Source organism: Lissotriton helveticus, chromosome 4_1 (genome assembly GCF_964261635.1).
Source record: "Lissotriton helveticus chromosome 4_1, aLisHel1.1, whole genome shotgun sequence".
NCBI classification, from domain to species: domain Eukaryota; kingdom Metazoa; phylum Chordata; class Amphibia; order Caudata; family Salamandridae; genus Lissotriton; species Lissotriton helveticus.
In genome coordinates, this window is record NC_136063.1 from 966,320,617 (window position 1) to 966,336,546 (window position 15,930).

The 15,930-nt window shown below is 51.7% G+C and overlaps 1 protein-coding gene across 2 annotated transcripts in view; it reads left to right on the forward strand.

The window, feature by feature from the left end:
• Window positions 1-15,930, forward strand: part of LOC144828936 (uncharacterized) — a 410,356-nt gene that overhangs the window by 265,702 nt on the left and 128,724 nt on the right. For both annotated transcript variants that reach the window (XM_078687588.1, XM_078687589.1), the window contains one exon: window positions 72-176. In XM_078687588.1, the coding sequence (XP_078543714.1) occupies window positions 72-176 (105 nt within the window). The remainder of the gene's footprint in view (window positions 1-71; window positions 177-15,930) is intronic.

A 15,930-nucleotide genomic window follows, 5' to 3' on the forward strand; every position in this document is an offset into this window, starting at 1 on the left:
TAAAAACCATGCATGTCTTTGTATTTGGAAATTTGAAATGTACTGAACCCTTGGCTTTTTTTCTTTAACAGGAAACCTTTGAAATTGACTCTGATACTGAAGCTTTGTCTATAATGACCCTTACTCAGAATCTTTCAGACTCTTTAAAGACTTACTGCATAGAAAAAGCAAACTCTGTGAGTACAGTTTTCACATTGATTACCTTTTTGTATTTAAACTTTAAGATGTGTCAAGATATATATTGAAAATAGAGTGAGTGGTATTTAATTATAGATAAAATGTAATGAAGCCTCACTCTTCTCTCCTCCAAATCCTTTTCGGTTTGCCATGACCCCAATCGGTTCCAGCCTAAGATCCGTTCCTCCTCATCCTAGCTAATGAAGCTGAATAAATGACTGTTCGAGGCCTCATTTTCGGGTTCTGGTTAAGTAAGAGGTTATTGGGTAATACATGGTAACGGGTATTGTAATTTACCACTGGTATCCCAGGAATGCAATACTGTTGCATGATTATTGAAATTGCCAGGCACTCCTTTGTAGCGCTTGCAACCCTTGCAGATTTTCCAAGTCCCAATGAACATTACCGTGCCCACTCTAGAAAAATTGTAGGATGGCCTCCTGTTTGAATCCTGGTTACTGGTATCCAGTTCAGTGTTCACAGTGTAGTTAACTGAAGTCCTGAGTCCAGCTTAAGTAAGTTAGGAACAGATATTGACTACTGGACTAATGGGCCAGTACCCAATATAGCATTCATGGTCTGCAAACCCTGATTCTAGTGCCTATTTCAGGCTTACATATGTTAGACAAGTTGCAGCCTTTCATTGACTCTCCCCATAGGATATTCCCTAAGTAACAGCTGTACAACTATAGTGACATTTTGAGTTGCTCACCTCATAACGGGGGAAACATTTAAAGGTCTCAAACTTGGGTTAATGCACAAAGTGCACCTCTAGTATATTCCATATCTCATGCTAATGGTATTTATTGGTTATGCAGTTTATGCCGAATGTGTATCTTTCGATGTGGTTTGGGGGCAAATTGCATATATCACAGCACCCAACAGTTGGAATTGAGTTTTGGCATGGGCATGCTGTGTACCTGCAGGCTAGGGTGCGCATGGGAGGTTCTGGACCCACCAGCTACCACTGGTAACTAGTCTTGGATGACTGCACCCGTGACCAGGAATTTTTCTGCAACAATAGTAGCGAGAGATTGAATTTTAATGGCCCTTGAATCAGTGGAACTCCTACAGAAAGCACAAATTGGAAAGGGGTCAGTACATTTTTTCCTTTACTATTTTTTTCAGTACCATGTTCCCTTCTTGTGCCAGTTGGTCCAGGACAAAACATTTCACTGATCTTAATGGAATTTTGGGGTGGATAATCTGATCTGCTACACATTCTCTGCAATATTTAGCACTTATTTGTCCTTGGCCATCTTTCATGTTCCCAGCAGGAAGGTGATGTTGATGCTCCCTTACATTCGGGAGATTGGCTTTGGGGGCTGGATGGTAATCATTGTTATGCAGCATAAATCCTTTTCTGGATTCATATGCTGTGTATTATCCAGCCATCTAAAGGTTGGGTCCTGAATTCTCGCTTTTTATTCTTTTTAATTTTTGGGCATCATAGACTACCATTGGGTGGAACGTTTTCCCCCTGTCTGGCGTTGGATGGTGCTCTGGCTATTCCTGTGCATAGCTGCCATTTTCAGAATCATTTTTCCCGCCGTTCGGTCTGTAAGCAATAGAGGAGCTCCGAAGGTTTTTGGGAAGAATCTGAAGGTTTTCAAAGAAAATATCGATTTGCTGAAGACCGCAAAGAAAAGACTGAAAGAGAGAAAGAAGGAGGTCATACACTCTCCCCTTCTGACGGGAGATCCCCCTGCCCCCGCCCGCCCCCTTACCCCCTGGAAGGGGATCCTTCTCTCTCTCCTTCCCACAGGAAAACCACCTGGGAATAACATTGTGGTCGCCACCACAAGTTCGCACATGGATCCCTGTGAAGTCTGTAACCTTGTCCACCAAAGGACCACATAGAAGAGGATTGCGAAGCCTGCGCTAGATTGGTCCTATAAACGTTGAAGGTAAGTAGAAGACAGAGGCTGGAATTTCACCACGCAAGGACCAGCACCACCAAAGAAGAGATCGCCCACAGAGAACAGGAAATAGCCAGCGATGAAAACATCGAGGAGGCCAAGATAGTTCAGCCAAGATAGTTCACGGAGGGTCAGACTTTGAAATCCTCGACACCAAAGCCGATAAACAGGCTGAGCCGAAAGCAGCAGGAGACACTGAAAAAAGAAGATCCAGAAGATAACAAAAGCACTGATAGGCCTAGAGCATAATACCTCTGGCAAAATACCCAAATAGGCCGCCTTGGCATCAGTTAAAACATCGACCGAATGTCAGCTGAGAGCAAAAGATGCGACGGATCCCAGACCAAGGTTACCGATGCAGACAACATGTCGAAGACATCAAAGGTTCCAGTTGCTCGATGGAGAGTAAAAGGAAAGCGCAATATTTGGAGACGGCAGAACAGTCTACGGTGAAAAAGAGACTATCGCCGATGCTAGGCACTGAACAGAGGGCGCAGGAGGTCGGAAAAAAAGAGAAAGCTTGGAGCAGAAATGGTGGTGTTCAGCGGAAGGAGGAGTTTGATGATGAGAATATAAAATTTCACTAAAACCTTCAACCTTGGATGCTAAAATGGAAGAATCGACAGTGGAGGCTCTACACGACCTGAGCCCCATTAACCCCTTGGCTGCGTGGTAATTCCGCCGCAGCGCTAGCGGGGAGGGGGGGGGCCGCGCGGCGCCGCCATGCTCGTGACGGAACCACTCCGTCACGAGCCTCGGGCGCGATGTGCTTGAGACGGAGTGGTTTCGTCACGGGCCCGCCCGCTCAATAGAACGCGCCGTGCAGGCGCGGCGGTTGGGCCGTGACGGAACCACTCCGTCACCAGCACAGCGCGTCCGTGGCTGGTGACGGAGTAGTTCCGTCACCAGCATCGATGGTGTTAAGAAGAGCGCCAAAAGAAGCTGTATGAGACCGAGGAGCTGGAAGGAAGCGCAGGGCTCGAAGAGGCATTGTGGGTGGACTTAGAAACACTCTCCCAAAGAGGGAGTGGAGGATTACCCCTCGAGGCCATCACCTCCTGATGACCTTGCGATGTATATCTTCATCAGGAGGGCTGCTGAAAAATATGGGATACAACTAGAAAAGGAAAAAGGAGATTCAGGTTCTGTATTCGAAACCAAAACACCTACCTACAAGGGGAACCTGTACCTGCCAATGCTTCCCAGCATTTTGGATCCAGGCATGGAGGCATTCCAAGAACCTGCAACTTCTAAAGCAATAACTGCAAAGGTCGAAAAGAAATAACCTCGACACAGGACCCCGAATACATTCGAGGTAACATTCCTGCCGATATCATCATTGTGGCCAGGACCAGAAGCGCAATAATGTCCATACCTCCACCGGACCACCACCTGAGAAGCAAGAGGCTCGATCTGGTGGGTAGAAAGATGGAGAAAGAAGCAGCGACACAGTAGCAGACTGCCAACTCCAAAGCCCTGATGAACAGATATGACATCAGCGATACAATGAGATGGAATCCTTGATGCAACACCTTCCTGAGGAATACAGGAAAAGAGCAAAAGCACTTGTGCAGGAAGGACGAAATGTGGCCAACACTTGCCTAAATTTAGCCCTAGATGCGGTGGACACTGCCAGCAGGTAGATGTACATGGGAACAATTCTCAGGAGGCGTGCCTGGCTAAGAATCAGGATTAAAGCTAGAGGTTCAAGCATCTATCATTAACTAGCCCCTCACAGGAGATGCCTCATTCAGACAGGAGGTTGACAAGTCCTTACAGCAAATTAAAAAGGACAAGACCACTAAGGCCATGGTTTTTACGATGAGGTGGAAACATAACCCATAGCCCAATTGGCAGAACAAACTTCCCATTGGGCCATCAGCAGCCAGCACAGGGCGGCTCACAGCGAGCCTCGCAGCAGTCCACCTGCCAACAGAGCAGTGGCAACACCCAGTAAGGCAGTCCTTTGGTGCTCAAGGAGGAGGGAGAGGACAAGCCCCCGGAGGAGGAGCCTCCAGCAAGTGACTTGCTCACAGGGGTAAACCCCCACAAAACTCCAGTGGGAGGAAGGATAGGGAACTATCCACAGGAGTGGGAAAAGATCACCTCTTACCAATGAATTTTAAATGTGATACATCACGGATATTGCAAAGAACTGGTCAAGAAACCACCCCAAATGCCTCAAAAATCAAAAAGGTTTCGAGAAAACGAAATAATATAACTTAGAAAAGAGGTCCAGGATTTCTTTCTAAAGAGAGCCATAGATAGGGTACTCATCAAAGAAAGAAACCAAGGAAATTATTCACCTTACTTCCTGCTCCCAAAACAGGTTCTCACCCTATGATCAATCTTCGATCTCAAATTCAGAAACAAGTTTATCTGTCCACACTTCAGAACGACAACTCTGCAGGCAGTGATACTACTCTTAACCAAGTAGGGGTCTACATGGCCACCTTAGATTTAAAATACTAACTTTTAAAGACTTACTGCATAGAAAAAGCAAACTCTGTGAGTACAGTTTTCACATTGATTACCTTTTTGTATTTAAACTTTAAGATGTGTCAAGATATATATTGAAAATAGAGTGAGTGGTATTTAATTATAGATAAAATGTAATGAAGCCTCTCTCTTCTCTCCTCCAAATCCTTTTCTGTTTGCCATGACCCCAATCTGTTCCAGCCTAAGATCCGTTCCTCCTCATCCTAGCTAATGAAGCTGAATAAATGACTATTCGAAGCCTCATTTTCGGGTTCTGGTTAAGTAAGAGGTTATTGGGCAACAGATGCAGCATAACTACGAAGGAAGGTAATACACGTATACCCATAACAAGAAGACTAGCTGGGGAAGGCAAAGTCCAGGAAAAAGTGCAAAGGGGACATTCAAACTGCAATTGCAAAGTACAATACCTGTGTTCATCTATAAACCACAAAAAGTCATCAACACAGCCGGAACAAGTAAAGGTGTTCCTGGGTGCAACACTGAAATCAAAGACTGCATGAGCATACTCTGTTTAGAAAAGGGTAAAGGCAATCACAGAGCAAACTCAACTTTACCTGAATGGACAGTCTCTGACAGCGACGACAGTTATAATGCTGATGGCATCATGCATACCACTAATAACACATGTAAGACTACACAGGCGACCCTTCCAAGAAAGGATTTGCAACAAATGGTTGCAATCCCCTGGGATTTGAGTATATCTAGTGGTTGTCACAGCAAAGGTACAAAAGGAGATCCAATGGTGGCAATAAAAAACAAGCATTGAAAATGCAATAGGTCTCGCATTAGGAACGTTTTTTTATTTTTATTTATGTGTTGGTTTTGAAAATAGCAAAATTAATACCTTTGTCAGGTGGATGTGGTGGTGAATGCGATGGTGGTGGATGCGATGGTGGTGGATGTGGTGGTGGATGAGATGGTGGTGGATGTGATGGTGGATGTGATGGTGGATGTGATGGTGGATGCGGTGGATGTCATGGTGGATGTGATGGTGGATGCGGTGGATGTGGCGGTGGATGTGGCGGTGGATGTCATGGTGGATGTGATGGTGGATGCGGTGGTGGATGTAGTGGTGGTGGATGTAGTGGTGGTGGATGTAGTGGTGGTGGATGTAGTGGTGGTGGATGTAGTGGTGGTGGATGTAGTGGTGGTGGATGTAGTGGTGGTGGATGCGGTGGTGGATGTAGTGGTGGTGGATGTGGTGGTGGTGGATGTGGTGGTGGTGGATGTGGTGGTGGTGGATGTAGTGGTGGTGGTGGATGTAGTGGTGGTGGATGTAGTGGTGGTGGATGTAGTGGTGGTGGATGTAGTGGTGGTGGATGTGGTGGTGGTGGATGTGGTGGTGAATGCGATGGTGGTGGATGCGATGGTGGTGGATGTGGCGGTGGATGTGATGGTGGATGTGATGGTGGATGTCATGGTGGATGTGGCGGTGGATGTGGCGGTGGATGTCATGGTGGATGTGATGGTGGATGCGGTGGATGTGGTGGTGGTGGATGCGGTGGTGGATGTAGTGGTGGTGGATGTGGTGGATGTAGTGGTGGTGGATGCGGTGGTGGATGTAGTGGTGGTGGATGTAGTGGTGGTGGATGTGGTGGTGGTGGATGTGGTGGTGGTGAATGTGGTGGTGGATGTGGTGGTGAATGCGATGGTGGTGGATGCGATGGTGGTGGATGTGGCGGTGGATGTGATGGATGTGATGGTGGATGTCATGGTGGATGTGATGGTGGATGTGGCGGTGGATGTGGCGGTGGATGTGGCGGTGGATGTCATGGTGGATGTGATGGTGGATGCGGTGGATGTGGTGGTGGTGGATGCGGTGGTGGATGTAGTGGTGGTGGATGCGGTGGTGGATGTAGTGGTGGTGGATGCGGTGGTGGATGTAGTGGTGGTGGATGTAGTGGTGGTGGATGTGGTGGTGGTGGATGTGGTGGTGGATGTGGCGGTGGATGTGGCGGTGGAGGATGTGGCGGTGGAGGATGTGGCGGTGGAGGATGTGGCGGTGGAGGATGTGGCGGTGGAGGATGTAGTGGTGGTGGATGTGGTGGTGGTGGATGTGGTGGTGGTGGATGTGGTGGTGGTGGATGTGGTGGTGGTGGATGTGGTGGTGGTGGATGTGGCTGTGGATGCGGTTATAAAGCCTGTGATTGATAGAACTTAGAAACGGCAAAACTATGATAGCAAGCATATGTTTAATTAAGCGCATGTGGACAGTGAATTGCATTGCATGAAATCCTTTTCTTAGTGTGGCATGTCAGATTTAGTCCAATCCCTAGTGCATACCATGTGTAAAATGGCAAAACCAAAAGAATTAATTCATAAAAAGGGCGATAGTATGCCACATAATTTGCCTTTTCTGGCCACATATTTTAGTCAACCCTGCCGCATAATTTAATATTACCTTCCTGCATTATTGCCGTGGCCCCAGGTAAGAGCTACCTCAGCCTACTTGAATATTTATACAAAACGGAATAAAAAATATTACCCGTCTGAGATTACCCATGAATTCCCAATTCATATTCATAATTAATAACAGTTTATGGAATTACAAGCACCACTGTCCCAACGAGTGAATTTTATATGACATCTCAGCTATCAACCACAAGGGCGACCCCAACGTTAATTGGATGGACAAATCAAGATATCCAAAATGTAAAAAATATTACGTTTGCAACATACCGGCATGTGGGAACTCGCACATTTAAAATGTAATCTATTTAGCATGGAAAAGGAGCATTTCATTGTCTGTTTGGAACCAGAGATTTTCAGAAGAGTAAATGATTTGCAGCGCAGCGGATTAAAAAAAAAAAAGAGACACGGCCGGCCAGCCGTGAAACTGAAAGCACGGCCGGCCGGCCGTGAAAAAGCCTTTGATGCAGCAGGGGGTAATTAGGGGAGGAGAATGGCTGGGCTGAGGCAGAGCGCCAAGCCTTTGAAGCAGTAGGGGGCGGAGCGGGAAGAGCTGCTGGCGGCACTAAGCTGACGATTTGATGCTGTGCACGCGCATTTTAACTAATTGCGCTTGCGCATTGAGTTAAAAGTGCACATGCACTTCATCAAATCGCCAGTGAATCGCCAGTGTAGGTAAGCTTTGTTTAAGCCCCCATAGTCTCTCTCTGCTCAATGCGCATGCGCATTGACAGGCGAGACCTAATGACATTTGGGAGACCTTTCAAAGCACCATCTCCGACAGTGACCAGCACAACAGATGCATCCCACAAGGGGTGGGGGCAATTCATGAACGCATTAAACCTATGGGGACAATGGAGCAAAACAGATGTGCTGAAGCTATTTACTACCTGGAGATGAAGACAGTATTCTTAACCGTGAATGTGTTCCAGCCTCATATAACAGGCCAGACAATCTTAATACAAACTGACAACACAAAACCATGTTCTACCTGAACAAACGGGGAGGTACAAAATTGTTTACACTGAACAAACTAGCCCAATAGATATGGCAATGGGCAATACAAAGAAACATAACACTACCTACTGCCCACCTACTAGGAAAGGAAAATATTGAGGTGGACAGACTAGAAAGCTTCTCCCACGAATGGGAACTAAAACAGCAAACACTAGAGAGAGTGTGTGTTTATTACGTAGGGGAGACCAACAATAGACCTTTGCACAACACCAAAGAACGCAAAATGCCAACAATTTGTGTCAAGGTTTCAACACCCCCATCAGAGGAGAATGCACTGTCAATAAACTGGTCAGGGAGATTTGCCGACGCCTTTCAATCAGTTCCACTGATCCCAAAGGTACTCGAGAGAGCCAGGCAACCAGGGGCAAAATTCATCCACATAACCCCACAGTGCCAAACAAACCTGGTACTCAGACCTGATGGAGATGTCCAAAAGACAAATGATTGTGATCAAGACAGTACGAGACCTTCTGACAATGCAGGAAGGGAAGGTGTACCACCCAGAGCCAAGCAACCCTGAACCTAGCGGCCTGGCTCCTGAATATCTAGAGTTTGGGCATCTCAGTTCACTGCCCAGAACAATGGAGATCATTAAGGAAGCAGGGAATGCTATCACCAGGAAGTGCTATGCTGCAAAATGGAGAAGATACATACACTGCTGCAGAACAAAGAAATATATGGAATCGAGAGCAAAACAAGACACTGTATTGACTAGCCTAACTCACCTGTTAGACGCTGGGCTAACTTAATCATATTTAAAGATGCACCTAGCTGCGATAGTAGCATAAACTAGGAGTACATTATGCAACAGCTTCTTCACAATACATGCTGTAAAAAGGTTCCTGGAGGGGGCTAAAAAGATTGCCCACCAATAGCTTGAACCTGAACACAGTGCTTGCACAACTAATGGCCAGACCCTTTGAGCCTATGCACAGGTCGGGCCTCAAATCACTTGCACTCAAAACACTGTTTCTGATCGCAATCCCATCACTACGCAGAGAGTGTGAACTACAACCTCTAACAATACAAAGACCTGCTCTCTCCCCAAGCAGCTCCGCTGTTGTGCCGCTGCCCTGTGCAGGTAGGTTTTTAAGGCCCTCCTCCACTCGCAGACTCCTGCCTGCATCTCATCCCTGGTGGTCCAGTGGGAGAGCCTCGCTCTTCTGCTGATCCGCTACTGTCTGTCTTGTGTTTGTGCCCATTTTCAGTTTTTTCTGTGTATGTTGCTTTTCTGTTATTGTGCCTTTTTAGGTTTTGCCTAGCCAATGCGTACGAAGTACGCATGCGCTAGGAAAAACTTAATGATATCTGTGTGTGGGGACTGGACCGTCCCCACTCTCGCATTGGCTAGCTCCATAAATGGAGGCTAGCCATTGGGAGAAGGCTCTGTCTGTCAATCTCGGACCAGATTCGGGGGCGTTCCCGAGAATTTTTGGCTTTTGGCTACGTCACGCTACGTCAGCCGAAAGCCGGAAACGCCCCCGAATCTGGTCTGGCATTGCCGGCACCCGCCCTCATTGCAGTTGCCTTTGCCGATCGTCCTTTGCCGGCAGTTGCCTTTGCCGATCGTCCTTTGTCGATTTTTTGGACCCCCCCCACCTCACTTGCGCCGAGGTGTCCAAGTAAAGAAAAAAACATTTGTGCACACAAGACCCAGCATTGTCCCTTTGTTTCCCACCGCGGCCCCCGAAGCCGAAGGAAGCAGCCGTCTGCCTCCAGCCAGGGCCGCGCTGGGATTGGCCCAGCCGGCCGAGCCTCCGCCGCGTCATCGGGAGGAGGAGGAGGAGTGGAGAGCAGAAAGCAGCCTGCATCGTTTGGTGACAACCTGTACTAATGTGTGCTCTTGTTTTGATGTTTGCCTTTAATAATATTTAGAATGTGCTTTCATCTTAGGTCTGATAGAACCTTTGTACAGCGTGGATTCTTACTTTGTCAATTAACGTGGCTGGAGAGAGAAGGATCACGTTTCATCTGGTTTCGTTTAAGGTTTCTCTACCCGCTGGGGTTGCTTTATCACGACACAACCCTACTCTGAAGTTATACAACTGACTGATAGCTATTAGCCTAAAAAATGCGAGTGTGAAATGCGAGTGTGACTTTAATACTGTCTTTTCATTTGTTTTTGCAACCAGGTGCACAAACTTCCTTCAGACTGTGCTTGCACTAACCTAAGCCACCACAAACAGGTCACGCGGAAGTGTTCGGTATAAACACAGCGCAGGTCAAGGATATTTTGTCAGTGAATGCCCTGCCCTTTCCCACCTATGGCAGCGCGGTGACGCGCCTGGGGGGCGTGGTCGGGCGCTGGGGGCGGAACCTGGTGCACGGGGCACGGTGCAGGAGGGCGGTGACGCCAGGCATGGGGCGGGGTGGCGCGCGGCTGGGTTTCCAATGGCCTGAAGTTGGTGTGTGTCGGCAAGCTAGAATCTGAAGTCTAGTCATGGCGGAGGAAGACGGGGGCAGCTGGGAGACCCCCCGCATTTTGCAGAGCCTCAGGGGCAAGATATGTGAGTGTGCCCGGGATGGGAGAGGGGTATCTTCGGCTGAGGTGCGGGATGGAGGCATTGTAGTAGTCCCAGCGCAAATGGGGAAGTGACGGGCCAGCGGGGGAACAATGTGCCCCGTGTCAGCGCCCCCATGTGCCGCCAATATTTGCTCACTCTTTCCTCCCCCAAAGGAGTGTAACCCGGTGGGTGCTTCGGTGGAGGGACCGGGCAGAGGTGCAGCCAGGCACTGGGAGAAGGTGGGGGCACTTCCTGCCAGCGCCTGGCACAGCTCGCGTCCTCAAATGCAACTCCTAACAATTCCTTACTTTAGCACTGCCCCTTTACGACTGTCCACCTTTCACAGGCGCGCCAGTATCGTGGTGTTAGTTCATTTTTTTTATTATTAGTCTCTTTTGCATTCAATTTGACCGTTTTACCAATGCTGTTAACTTTTGGCTTACAGTTGATGTTCTCGTGCCACATTTGTGGAATTATACATTTAATACGTTCTCGTATCTGAAAGAAACAGGTTAGTATTAGATTCCTTACCTTAGAATATCCCCAGGCGTCAGTCTGGATCCGGAAACTTTTGCGTAGCAGTACCCCTGCGCGTCGGTAGGCGTCGTCTGCAGGCGTCCCCTGCGGCTCCGCGTCGTCTGCGCCGTGATGACGTCGCTGGAGTATATAGACGCCGCCTCCGCGCGCTGACGTCAGTTCTTCTTTTTTCCGCGCCAGTTAGCGCAGATCTGAAGAGCAGTACTCCGGTCTTTTGACCATAGTTTTTGATAACTCTAACTCTTTCAGGTGCCGGTAGGATGCCCGGTTTTAAAAGTTGTGACGGTTGCGACCGCCTGATGTCGGTCACCGACCACCATCGACTCTGCCTCCGGTGCCTGGGCGCCGACCACGACGTGGAGTCCTGCGTCAACTGCCGGGCCTTGACGGGTAAGGCTAGACGGGAGCGGTCCCGCAAGCTGCTCGAGCTCCGGCTGTCGGCCCCGCGTCGGGAGCGGTCCCGGTCCGGCCGGAGGTCGAGGGAGCGGTCGAGAGAACGATCGCGGAGCCGCCACGAGCGCTCCGGAAGTCGTCACCATTCCTCCGGTTCCTCAGGTAAGCGACACAAGAAGTCGGGGCGTCGTCATCGTACCCCCGACTCCCCCCCGACGCTCGCGCGATGCGGCCGGGGGTTCGGGTGGCCCCACCCCCGCGTGGGTCGTCGACGCCGTCTGCGCCATACCCGTCGGTCCCTGGGCAAGACTCGTCGCGCGAGGAGATAGAGGAGTTCCTCATGGCCATGAGGGCGCTGTCTCCTTCGGCGGGGCCTACTGCGCCTGCGGGCCCGTTGGTCCCGTCTGGGGGCCCGAGCGGTTCGGGTGCTCCTGCTCCGACGCCGTCGGGTGCTCCGGCCCCGACGCCGCCGACCGCTCCTGCCCCGGCGCCGCTGGGCCCTTCAGGGTCGTCGCCGGCTGGTCAACCGGCCTCTCCGGCGCCGATTCCATCGGGGCAACCCGTGGTGCCGCCCCCGCGCGGCGCCGGGACTCCGACGCCGGTTCCGGCCGGCGTCGGGGCTCCGGCGCCGGCTCCGGGCGGCGCCACCCCCATTCCCTCTCCAACTCCGGACGCGGAGTCGGACCGGCGTCGTCCGACGCAGAGTCCGGCGCCGATGGGGCCCATTGACCCCGAGGAGCCGGTCTACATCGTTGAGTCAGTCTATGGTGATGATGAAGATTATGGAGAGGGTTGGGAGGGGTCTGAGGACCCTCTGTCACGCGAGTGTCAGTACGACGTGGACTGGACAGGTGACTTGGGTGATGCCAGTGGTCTGGACGACGCTCCTAACCCTGGTTTTGTCTCGCCTCCCACTGTGGCGTCGGAGGCTGGGGCTGCTTATTCTGTGGTGCTGATGAGGGCTGCCAAGGCCTTGCGCCTTGAGCTCCCCGTCGCAAAAGTGAAGCCTAACATCCTCACCGAGGTCTTCAAACCGCAGTCATGCCCACAGGAGCCTCTGCTGCCGTTCAATGAAGCCTTGATGGACGTTCTTTTGGGCACGTGGTCCAGGCCCGCTTCAGGTTCGCCTGTTGATAGGAACGTTGCCAGGCGCCACCGTCCGTGTTCGGACGACCCTAAGTTCCTGTCCACCCATCCCACCCCTGAGAGTCTGGTGATCCAGGCCTCAACTTCCCAATCCGCGTTCCCGTCGGCCCCGCCCGACCGGGAATCTAAGAGGTACGACCAGTATGGCAAAAAGGTCTTCTCGTCCCTGAGTCTGGGACTGCGGTCTTGCAACACCGCATGCCTCTTGGGCCGCTACACCCACTCTCTGTGGGATACGGTCGCGGAGTGTCTGCCGCAATGCCCGCAGGAGGTACGGGACAAGCTCGGCCAGGCTCTGATTGAAGGCCGAGACGCGGCGAGGTATTCCATCAGGTGTGGTCTTGATACGACCGACTCGCTGGGCAGAGCGATGTCCACGACGGTGGCGATTCGTCGCCACGCCTGGCTGAGATCCGCCAATTTTTCGACGGATGTCCAGAATGCCTTGATGGACATGCCGTTCGATGGCAGTCGCCTGTTTGGCGACAAAGCGGACAACGCGCTTGAGCGCTTCAAGGACTCCAGGGTCACGGCCAAGTCCTTGGGTCTCTCGACCCAGCGCCAGCAAACGGGTTCGTTTCGCTCCTTTCGTGGCCAAGGAAGGGGCGCTCCCACACGTGCTGCCAGCCACGCACCGCAGAACACTTCTCAACGCGGTGGCGGCCGTGGATTCCGCCGTGGTGGCGGTCGGGGACAGCGGCGAGGTCAGGCCACACCTCCCCCCGCAGCAGCCTCCAAATCCTCCTAGTCCGGGCTTTCAGGCCCATGTGACGCCAGTGGGTGGCAGGGTTCGCCATCACCACTCCCGCTGGCGCACTATCACATCGGACAGGTGGGTGCTGCAGCTCGTCCGAAGGGGCTACTCCCTCCCCTTCGAGACCACTCCTCCAGCCATGCCACCGCAGAACCACCGTGTGTCGGGGGACCACTTGACACTTCTGCAGGAGGAAGTTACGGCCCTCTTGGCCAAGGGGGCCATCGAGCGCGTTCCTGGGCCAGAAGTAGGGTGTGGTTGCTATTCCCACTACTTTCTGGTGCCCAAGAAGGACAAGGGGGGCCTACGTCCTATCTTGGATCTACGGAACGTCAACGGCTTCCTCCGGAAGGAGAAGTTCAAGATGTTGACTTTGGCTCAGGTCTTGGCTGCTCTAGACCCACTAGACTGGATGGTAGCGCTGGACTTGCAGGATGCGTATTTTCACATCCCCGTCCTGCCGGCCCACCGGCGTTACCTGCGGTTCACGGTAGACCACGAGCACTTTCAGTTTATCGTGCTCCCATTCTGCCTTACCAGCACCCCACGGGTGTTCACGAAAGTGATGGCGGTGGTCGCAGCTCATCTGCGCCGGTTAGGGGTTTCAGTCTTCCCCTACCTCGACGACTGGTTGTTGAAGGCGGGCTCGCCCCAGACAGTCGTCCACCACCTTCAGATGACGGCAGACCTCCTGCACGAGCTGGGGTTTTCCATCAATGTGCCGAAATCACACCTGTGTCCCTCTCAAAAGCTCCTTTTCATCGGAGCGGTTCTCGACTCGGCGCAGTTTCGGGTTTATCCTCCGGAACGGCGGGTCCGGGACATTCAGGCTCTGATTCCCATCTTTCAGCCGTTGTCCCGGGTTTCGGTCAGGTTGACGCTGCGGCTTCTGGGGCTGATGGCCTCCTGCATCCTTCTGCTGCATCACGCCAGGTGGCGGATGCGGGCTCTGCAGTGGGACCTGAAGTTTCAGTGGGCCCAGCATCAGGGCAACCTGTCCGACCATGTCCTGATCTCGGAGGGCACTGCGAGACAGTTGCAGTGGTGGCTTACGGACCGCGATTGGGTCAGAGGCAGATCCCTCTCCCTTCCCCAACCGGAGCACGTAGTTGTGACGGACGCGTCCCTCCAGGGCTGGGGAGGCCACTTGGGAGAGGCGGAGATCAGAGGCATCTGGTCTCCGGCGGAGTCCCGGCTCCATATCAACATGTTGGAGCTGCGGGCGATTCGCCTAGCACTGAAGGCATTCCTCCCCTTTGTCAACGGGAGTGTAGTGCAGGTGTTCACGGACAACACCACCGCCATGTGGTACTGCAACAAACAGGGCGGAGTGGGGTCGTGGACCCTTTGCCAGGAGGCTCTGCGCCTCTGGCAATGGCTGGAACGTCAGGGCGTGACTCTGACGGTTCAACACCTGGCAGGTTCTCTGAACGCCAGGGCGGACGAACTCAGCCGTCGGTGCTCGGTGGATCACGAATGGCGTCTGAACTCGGACATGGCGAACGGCCTCTTTCTGCAATGGGGAGAGCCTTGGTTAGATCTATTCGCCACAGAAGAGAACGCGCAATGTCATCAGTTCTGCGCGTTGGAGTTTCCAAGACGGCACTCGCTCGGCGACGCCTTTCGGCGCGAGTGGAGCTGCGGTCTGTTGTACGCCTTTCCGCCTATACCACTTCTGCCCAGAGTGCTGAAGAAGATCAGGCGCGACCGGGCCCAAGTTATCCTTGTGGCTCCGGACTGGGCTCGAAGGTACTGGTATCCCGAGCTACTCAGCATGTCAGTCGGTCCCTCGATCCGCCTGCCCCTTCTGGAGGACCTTCTGTCGCAGCAGCAGGGGACGGTCCTCCACCCGAACCTGTCCAGTCTCCACCTCCATGCTTGGAGATTGAGCGGCGACAGTTGAGGCCATTTGACTTGCCTCCTGAAGTCTGTGATGTGATTCTGGCAGCCAGGCGTCCCTCCACAAAGTCGGTATACGCCTGCCGGTGGAACAGATTTGTGGCATGGTGCACAGCAAAGGCTGAGGATCCTCTCTCTGCCCCCCTTTCTGAGGTTCTCCTCTTCCTTCTTTCTCTTGCCCAGCAGGGCTCTGCTCTGGGCACTATCAAGGGCTACCTTTCTGCCCTTTCCGCCTTCTTAAGGCTACCTGATCAGCCATCTTTATTCAAGTCCCCTATTGTAGTGAGTTTCTTGAAAGGCATCACGCACATGTATGTTCCAAACAAAGAAGAGAGTAAGGGAGTTCGTTCACCCAAAAGTGAACTAGAGACTTCTCCTATTCCCCTGGGAGGAAATATATCAAAAACAAAAAGAGGAGTATCCACTATGAATTTGAAGAACAAACGTATCTGGAGGACCGGTTCTTGGCAAAAAGGAGGAAATTCATCCTTTTGATAGAAACCCCTCACTCACCACCTAGTGGTGACATGCTTCATCATCGGGGTCCACCTTGGCGTCCTAGCGACACCAAGGTGTGCTGCAACACCTGGACTACAGTGGAGCGGGTTGTGGCTGTAGGTGCAAAAAAATGTTAAAAATTGTCCTGGTTGTACTCAGAAAAAGTGGTTTTAATTAT